At 41.0% G+C, this 9,649-nt stretch overlaps 1 protein-coding gene and 1 long non-coding RNA gene across 2 annotated transcripts in view; one reads left to right on the top strand and one right to left on the bottom strand.

The window, feature by feature from the left end:
- LOC112550339 overlaps nucleotides 1-9,649 on the top strand; it is a 59,409-nt gene that overhangs the window by 43,328 nt on the left and 6,432 nt on the right. The gene's annotated exons all lie outside the window — the stretch shown is intronic.
- The window catches only part of ADGRV1 (adhesion G protein-coupled receptor V1), a 253,979-nt gene continuing 244,336 nt past the window's right edge, over nucleotides 7-9,649 (bottom strand). The window contains 1 exon segment of the mRNA XM_025204476.1: nucleotides 7-671. Within this exon segment, the coding sequence (XP_025060261.1) occupies nucleotides 663-671 (9 nt within the window). The 3' untranslated portion in view covers nucleotides 7-662.

Here is a 9,649-nt window from a genome sequence, read left to right on the forward strand (position 1 = left end):
GGGCTTGATTCACCTTCTCAGGCATGAGGGATAAATCTTACTGACACAGGAGGAGTAGTTCCACAGCTGCAATAGTACTCACACTCAAAGGAGGACAGGAATCAAATGATGCTGATTGAAAGATAAGTTGTTCCATCTCTCACTTCCTCTGCAAAAATTGATCTGCAAACAGAATGCTGAGGGACTTTGAATTAAAGAGCAGTATTAGAGCTTACTTTGGAAAGTTAACATGAACTGGACTCTTTTAAGGGGAATATTCTCTTTAAAAGGGAAAACCAGACAGAATGTGGTCAGTTTGGCTTCCCCCCCCGGGGTCAATTTTCTGCCATCACTGCCTACTTATGTGTACCAGGCCTGCCTCTGTATACTTGCACATTTCCAGTGGAAAATTTTTGTTTACTTGAAAACAGCAAAATAAATCAATTGTTCTTTTCTACTCTTTTATTTGGTTTGGGACAGAAGATCTAGGGAATCAAATGTTTACGTAAGTGGTGGGTACATTCAAGTAATGTAATGCATGAGCAACGAACGGTTCCATTACTCACAGTTCTAGTAAAGCTGCTGTCTAATGCAGCAGAATACTGAACCAAAGCAAGACTTTAAAAGAGGAGAAACATCCATGGACACATGTCTGCTAGGGGGGAAAAGAGTTGAGGCTCAGTTCAACACAACTAGAAAAAGAAAAACAAAACAGTAGTCTTTTAGTACTGATAAGAAACAAAATGGTACTAGAAGCACTGCATTAGAAACAAACAGTATTACACCATAAATTGGAAAACAGGCAGAATTGGAAGATACTAAAGAGAGTTGTACAGCTTTAATGGAAGAATTTTAACTTTTCTATTCCAGTTCTTGAAAAATTTTAGAATCAATGTGTTGGATCAATGAGTTATAGTAAATAGAAGAAACTCAGCAGGCACAAAAAGACAGGAAAAAAACCACTGGAAAAACAATACAATAACTAGAGGAAAAAAAGAGACAAGGGTGAGAAAGGGGGGGAACAAGAAAAATATTCAAATGACCAGGCAGCCCTGGTGAACTTTGTGTAACTTTTAATCAGATTCCAGTTTTACTACCAATTCAAACAAAAATTTGCAATCTGAAATTAGAAGAAATTACCCATGCATCTAGATTGGAAGAGACTATAACTCATGTGGCTCAGTTGCTACATTTAAAACAAGATCCATTGCACAGACCAGCAAGAACATAATGATTTCCCAATATTTTTCTGCTGCTTTAAACAGCAAAATCATACAGGCTGGAACCAGTGAAAAAACTCCTTGAGGATCACTTGCCCATGTAGCAAAAGCTACTTCACTAAAATCTTTTCTAGAAAATAATATAAAATTTTACACCAGAGAAAGCCCTGAAGCATGTTCAGGAACTACCTAGACAATTAGCATAAGGATTAACTCTTTTGTTTATTTTGCAGGATTTGTTTCTTGGTCCAAATGCCAATAAGGGAAAATATTAAAATGGAAATACAGAGAAGAAAATAATTAGATGGGTCCAGTTTAAATAAGTCAATGGACAGACCTATGGACCTCATTCAATAGGTTTGGAATGAGGGCTTGTGGTCTGAGCAATATGGCATATCTTATGCTCCTATGACTTACATTGCTCATTGACATGATATATTTTTAGCATCGTACAAGTGAGAGCAGGGCAACCCCCCAGTCTACTACTCTAATAATGCTGCCAATCCCACGGAAAGTTTATGAAAAGAGTCAGCAAGTAACTTTTAGAACAGATATTAGGCGTGGAGCTGAGTTTGTTAAGGACTACAATAGAACTCCTCCTGATACTGCACTACATACATTTAAGTCTACTGGGTGTGTAAGTAACATGGCTTGTAATGACACACATACCCAAATAGGGAAAGTCAAAAACGAGACTGCTTGAACTACAGGTTGCCACATCAAAAATCCAGTTGCAAACGTCTAATTTTACTTGGGAGTACAATGACTACATTTATTCAAATGGATTGTGACTGATAACCTGAGAATGGGCAACTCTCTAACACACTGACTGCACAGCTGGACTGCTGCTCTTAAACAGGATGTTTTCCTCATATTCTCATAAGAATTCCATTTTTGTGGGGGAGGGTCAAGGTGGGAGAGAAAAATTCAACTTACAGTCAGAGATGACTAATGCCACATTTCTAATTTTATCACTAGCACTTGGTTTTCTACACAATGCTGTCTGCCAGCAAGACAACTATTCCACAAAGCTTTGCAAATCTCCTAGTCAGAAAGGATCAGCACTATTAAAAACTATGTTCAGCAATGTGGCCTAGCAAACCATTTATTCTGACCCTGCATGCATACCCATTAATCCATCTGTCTGTCTGTCTCTATTTGAACTTTAAGAGCAAACTGGGTCAGTTAGAAAATGCCAACTCATGATGAGAAGATTATTTAAAGCATATTATGTTGTAATTACCAGATAAAAGACCATCTTTTACCTTTACAATACTATTTATTTTATTCAATGAAAACTACTTTGCTTGGACAGAGGTTTACAATAACTGACAAATAAGCAGGAGCATCATTTACAAAGCAAAATTGATAACAGGTTTATCTGCTTGCATTCCTAGTCAAGATTACCTAGTACTAAGTCCTTGCACGTTTTTTGGTCCATATTTCAAATTAAACAAATGGTATGAATTAAGCATACAAATGAAATATTTAGCAAATTAATGAAGCAAAACTGCAAAATCCAGAATCCATGGATCAAATCCCACCCCCATTCCCAACATAACATTGTTCCAATGATAAACAAATCCTACATTACCATGTTCATTTTTGGAAAGAAACAGCTTTTTACCTGAATATAGGTTGATAACTTCAGACAAAGACCATGAACTGCCATTACTATTGAAAAATCCCATGAGAGAATCAAATAACCATGGGAAGTATTCAAAGGGTTAAATGCACTAAAAATGCTAAACTAAAAAAAAAAAAATGACTTGGCATTTTTAACTCATACCAAAAACTACTGAAAATATAAGTCAAGACTGTTGGGGGCCCCATTATATGCTGACCCTGCTTATGAGTCAAGTGTTATTTTTATGGTTCTTTCAGAGGAACAAAATGTAGACTTACAATCAAAGCCATACAATATATACACACCCAGTGTTTTCTTTGTTTAAAAAACTATAACACACTATTTAAAAACATGTTAGGATTTTAATTTTAATTGTATCTTGAGACCATATCACAAAAAAATACCATTGTGACACTTAAATATCTGTGGCATTCTGTGGGTTATTAAAAACATCTTGAAAATAACTTCTGAAATACAGTGACCATTTTAAAAAAAAGGCTGCATCTTTTCTCATAGAGAAAAGGAGCTATTTGTTTACAAGGATCTGAAGGGTGAGATCTGTTCCATTGTCAGAACAATCGTGCAACTCAGCATTTCTGGCATAATAAAATGGTTTCTGAACTACATGCTTTGAAGCTTTGTATTGGCACTCCCCATTGTGAAAGACCAGAGAAATTAATGATCCATTTTTTAGGCAGCTGCATTGATCTGCAGAACAGTGTTCTTTGGTTTCCAGCTGCTAAAGGTGAATGATCCGATGACGAAAATCTTAAATCTGAAAATACTTAACTGCTCTTTCTTTACAAACAGCTTTGTATGTCTGGAACTGTGCTAAAGAGACTGCAGTCAAGTTTTAACAGCTCTGAAAACTTTGGAAAGTATTAACCAAAGTCTCTTACATTGCACTATACCACCACCACCATCATCATCATCCATATCTTACAAACTTCCGAGCCTAAAATGAGCATCATGAAAGTCTGCAAAAAATATCTTTGGTGACAAGAAATAATAAACACAACAAGAAAAACACAAAAGGCCATGCTTCTCAGTCATACTGGGCAATTCCAAATATACCACCCATTCCTCTTCAAACCAAGCTAAGTAGATTAGCTGCCATATGAATACAGACATACCAGTGTGGTCACAGGTGTACTTGCTCAGCCATCCATGATCAGCAACTATTGATCATTAGGACCAAACTCTGCCTTTAGGTACATCCCTTTAGTACCAATTAAGTTGAGAAGGCTGCATGATGCATCAAAGCAAACTCTGGGTTCAGATTTTGAAAAGTCTCCCAAAAAAGCTATCAGTGGTTATGGATGGGCATGCAAGTCCAGTGGAAAACCTGGAGAGAGGGGGAGTGTGCAAGTGTCGTAGTCCTCTGGCTGGAGAGCAGTCACCGCAAAGGTGAGCTTTCTAGCCAGGCAGACTCCTTCACCCCTCCAACCTCATGGCTGACAGGCTGTCTTCAGCCTGCCCCTGCCTCCTGCCCTCAGTTTACCTGGAGCTGTGGATGGAGGCAGGAGGTAGTACAGCTGGACCACTTCCAATCCACGATGGGTCCAGCTGTGGAAGAATCCCTCCTTCTTAGTGCACAGCTCTGGGGACTGTGAGATAACACAGCAGGACCCATCCTGCAGTGGGATGGGTCCTGATGCAGGGAAATGCAATCCCCATCTTCCTCCCCACCATGAACAGATCAGTTCTCTGTGCCAGAGGATGGGAGGCAAATGTGTGGTAGCTTGAACCTTACTGAAGACATGGCTCCAGCCTGGGGGAATTCATCCAACTGCATTGCACAGATCCAGGTCTTTTCAATGCGTGAGGGGCACTGGCACCAACAGCAGGGTTTCCACAGCTCATCCCTGGATGGGATATCCAGGATTCAATGTTTTCCCTCCCTCCTCCTCCCTTGGGTCACACGTGCATCTGAACACATTTTTAATTACAATAAATCAGAAGGTAGGTTTTTATGAACATGTTACTTCACTGTTTTAGTTGCAAACTGGGCTTCTCTGGGTTTAAGATGGTACCAGCTATATGAAGCATGCAAGTTCCAATTCTGCTTTCAGTGATACCCCTGATCAATCCCAATGAAATCAGGAGGACAGAAGATATTTTATGTCAGGCAGATATTTTACACATTGAAGAAAAAGAAGAGAGTTTGGTAGGAGTGGATGTTCACTTCTCTCCACTTAGGCAGTGGGAGAGGTAGGGAAAATCTTCAGTGAGCAGACTGGGAACAGGAAAATTGCTCAGTAAAAGAGACACCTGACTTGCACAAAGCAGGATGGAAAGAGATAAGACAGCAATGAGCAGGACAGAAAGGAGAGAGGAGACAGGCTCTGGTAAACAAGAGAAGAAGGTGATGAACCTGGGTGTAGCACTATGAGTAATAAAAAGGTAGACAGAGAGGCAGCAGGGCAGACATCCTGCTTCACATTGGGGCAGTCAGAGAGACAATGTGGAAGTGGTGCTTTCTGTCCCTCTTGATGTTTATGATATGGGGGTGGGGAGTATAATATTAAAGAGCTAGAATGAATCAATTGATAAGCACTCTCAAACCATTATGTATTAAAGTGATAAACATACTGTCCTTAACTATGCCAGGACTGTTTGCAGTGAAGATATGGAGAATAGGACTATGGAGTAATATAAACATATGCTACAGTATTGCTCATATGTCCAAGTTTTGGCAGTCAGTAGGAGACAAATTGAAAATAACAGTCAGGCAAAAGATGCCAACAGCTTATACACTGATGTCACATGTTTCAACACATGAAAAAGTGAACAATCGAAATAAAGGACAAGTATAATTATTTCTAATGGTAGCAAAAGCAAAAATTCATAAGGATGATATGGGTAGCAAGCCATCAGGAAGGGAAGGGTGGAATATAAATCATTGTCTTCAACATCAGTCCCTCATTACAAGGATGACTGTCTTCCAGTAAGTAGGAAAGTCATTAGTGAATCCACAGGTAACTAAGAATGCTAATCCAAGATCTGCATGTTTGATTGCAGATGTGGCAAATAATTCTGGGATCCTGGGTCACAGCTCTTTCCTTTGCCTTTCTTGTCTATCCACCTCCATAGTGAGGTGAGTTTGATTGAAGTGATCAATACATGGGTACGTGATGGTGTCCTTGGTGGACAGTTCAGTGCTTGAGTCTCCCAGACATTGAGGTTAATACCACATTTCTTCAGATAGGCCTTCAAGGTGTACTTGATTTTTTTATTTTGCCAACCTCTAGAGTAGTGGCCATCTGTGAGATAGGAGCATAGGACCTGTTTTAGGAGCTGGTTGTCAGGCATCCTTATGATGTGTCCTGTGCAATGGAGCTCGTGCCATTTAAACTTGGCTTCAATGCTGGTGCTGTTTGAGCCAGAACACTGGCATTCATTTTTTCTGCCATTCCAATTGATATGGAGGATTTTCCAAAGTTATCACTGATGACAAGGTTCCAAAGCTGTTTCAAAGTTTTCAGGTGTCTCTGCTACGTTGTTGTCCAATGGAATATAATCAGTTGATGATAATGAGATTCCCATCCATGCAATACTGAATACTGACTCCAGACTGAAGTCTGCCAGCAATGAGATGGAAAAGTGTGTTGGTGCAATCACAAATCCTTGTTCGACTCTAGTTCTGATAGCAAAGGGATCAGTTTCCAGGGCATGATAATGGCTATTGCTTAGGACAGTTGCTGTTATGTCACTGTGAAGAAATCTGATGAGGGGAACAAATTCTGACATCATCCAAATCTCATCAGGATCTTCCAAAGGTCCTCCCTGTTGATTCAATCAACAGCCTTAATCATGCCTGGTAAAAACATTTGTGTTCCTTACAGCACGTCTCCTGCAGCTGTCTATCAACAAAGATAGTCTTTGTACCTCTGGGTGATCTGAAATCACATTTGAACTCAGGAAAACTCTTTAGCAAGGAAAGCAAGTCTACTGAGGAGAATGTGGGCAAGTTATGAACAGGAGTGCAGTATCATGATAATTACTACAGTCTGATCTACCTCCTTTTTTGAATATGGTAATTATTCTAGCATCTCTTAATTCACTGGGAATCTGTTCATGTTTCCAGATTTTCATAATAATGACATGCAGTTGGTGACAGCTTTTTTCCCCCCACCTTGCTTTAAAAATTTCAGCTGCTGTTCCACCAGGACCGCATGCTTTGTTGTTCTTCATCTGCTTAATGGTTTTCAAGGCATTTTGATAAGTTAGTGGATCTGCAAGGTAGTTCTTCATGGGGTGTTGTGAAATAGACTTGGTGGTACTGTCTTCTACACTGAAGCCTCAGATCAGACTAGATTAGACTAGACATTAGGAAGAATTAGACTAGACATTAGGAAGAACTTCTTCACAGTTAGAGTGGTCAACATCTGGAATGGGCTCCCAAGGGAGGTGGTGCTCTCCCCTACCCTGGGGGTCTTCAAGAGGAGGTTAGATAGGCATCTAGCTGGGGTCATCTAGACCCAGCCCTCTTTCCTGCCTATGCAGGGGGTTGGACTCGATGATCTATTGAGGTCCCTTCCGACCCTAGCATCTATGAATCTATGAATCAGGAGCTCTTGAAAGTGCTCCTTCCACTGTGCATTGATGGTGGAGCCATCTTTAAAAAATGCTGTTCCATCCTTAGACCTCAGAAGGATGGCTCCTTGTGTGCTTGGCCCATAATTAGCTTTGGTTGCTCTGAAGAAACTATACATGCCATGCTTGTTGGCAAAGTTTTGAGTCTCTTTTTCTTTTTCCTCTTACCATTGTTCTTTTATTCTTGAATTTTTCCCTGCTATACTTAATGTGGCAATATATGTCTTGCTTCCATTTGGAACTGATGTCATTATGCCACACCTTGAAGGTTCTCCTTTTTCTGTCAATGAGACCTTGAATTTCTCTATCATTCTCAAGTAGGTCATCAGGAAGAGAAGGGTAGAAAATAAATAATGTGCTGGATACGTGTGTAAGCAATATATTATTACGTAACATATAGATAATATAGTATCTGAAACAGCTGTTTGCACTGTGGGCCAGTTGGCTCAGCCAATTATAAGTACATACTGGAGCCCTTCTGCATGGATTCCCCTTTCTCTCAGAAGCTGGAGCAGAAGTAGTACAGCTGCCTCCACAGCAAAATTCTCATCTGACCTAGAAGTGTAGAGTTCTCTGTAGCAGGAGGGTATACTATAACAATCTTATCACATTGTCCTTAGATGTCCTTTGCCCCAAATTGCTTCAAGTTTATAATAATTGTTCATTTATATTTGCAAATCTGTATGCTTTCTAGGCCATATGGCTACAAGTTCCAGAAGAAAATAAGTTCCCTCTAGTGGTGAAAAGACAAAACATGGCCCTAGAAAAGTTATTTTCTTGGATAATCAACCCAGGCTTCCTCAAGTGACACTCGGGGAGTGACTAGAAAGACAGCAGCTTACCCTATAGTAATAAATTCTTCTTCAAGGTGAATTATCTGTGTTTTCTATTCTTGAGGCACATCCAGACGAGCGTGCATGAGCGTTCCTCCAAGGACAAATAGCAACAGCACAATTATATGCTGAAGCTACTTATCTTCAGGGAACACTCATGCATGCCCACTCTGGCACATGGCAGGTTGCCCCAGATAAGGTAGAGGAGCTTGGGGCCAACAACAGCCTTATCTGGGCCCTGGGGGCCTTCTAGGGCTCCAGCGGTGACAAACCATCAGCAGGGAGCCTGGCTGGCACCTGGAGCATGGCTCTGGCTGGCCAGGCTTTAGTTTCAAGTGGTGCACATTGTCGCCATGTGCTCTGCCCCGCTTTTTTCTAGGATGATTTTTTTTTACACCAGGATCTCCCAGTATCAGAAAACCCCCTGGCATTGAAAATTAGCAGTGTGGGGAATGCCCGTATGTGCGGCGCCACAGATGGGTCTGTGACACAATATACCGCACATGCACACTTGTCTGGACATACCTTTCATGTGCAAATGTCCAATATGCTCAAGATCAGATTATTATTACCTGGGGACACAAGGAGTGCACCAGAGCCAACATGCTCTTAGTTCTTTTGCCAACGTAGAGCCCAGGTGTTATGAGCCTCTGTTGTAGTGAGGATAGAGGATGGGTCATGGAATATATACAGTCAATATATTTCAGAGAACCACAGACACTGCAAGGTAAGTAACAATTTCTTTGTCTAGAGTGCTCGTCTATTTATACTCTAAGGGCATGCAGTAACCTGACCTTATAGGAGGTCATGCTCAGTCTAGCTGAGCAGTGATTGTTCAACTGGCTTGCCATGCAAAGCATTTAGTATAGACATCTCCATAAGGAAATAGTGTTTTGTAAATGTATAAACTGATCCTGACATAGCTGCATTACATAGCTCCAAATGGGAACATTTCTGAAATGCTGTTGATGCTTGAAGGCAAAGGAATGAGACTTAATAAGCATCTAAACCAGCTGTTTGTGAAAAGCAGCATACAAACCACCAGGCATGAATGCCTGTGCTACCCATTCATAGGGGCTGAAAAATAAACAGTACTTAAGAAGGCTGGCTTTATGGAGACATTTTCTCAGGAAGGTGACGCTATGCATTCAAAGGGAGGTGTCGCAGGGCACCTCGGTGCTCTACTCCTAGAGAGTGGAAACTGCCAGGGAGAGAGCGCCCTGGCAGAACATAACAAGCACAGCTGCGGGTTGCCGGGGCAACTAATGTGAGGCAGCTGGCCTGAAGTGGGCAGGGCCTGGCCCTCATAAAGCCCAGGGCTGAGGCCAGGCTGGTAGTTCTCTGCCAGCAGCCAGGAGCTCTTGGGGCTAGAATGCAAGCATTGCAAGAACCGC

The sequence above is a fragment of the Alligator sinensis genome, unplaced genomic scaffold (assembly GCF_000455745.1).
Source record: "Alligator sinensis unplaced genomic scaffold, ASM45574v1 scaffold218_1, whole genome shotgun sequence".
In the NCBI taxonomy this organism is placed as follows: Eukaryota; Metazoa; Chordata; order Crocodylia; family Alligatoridae; genus Alligator; species Alligator sinensis.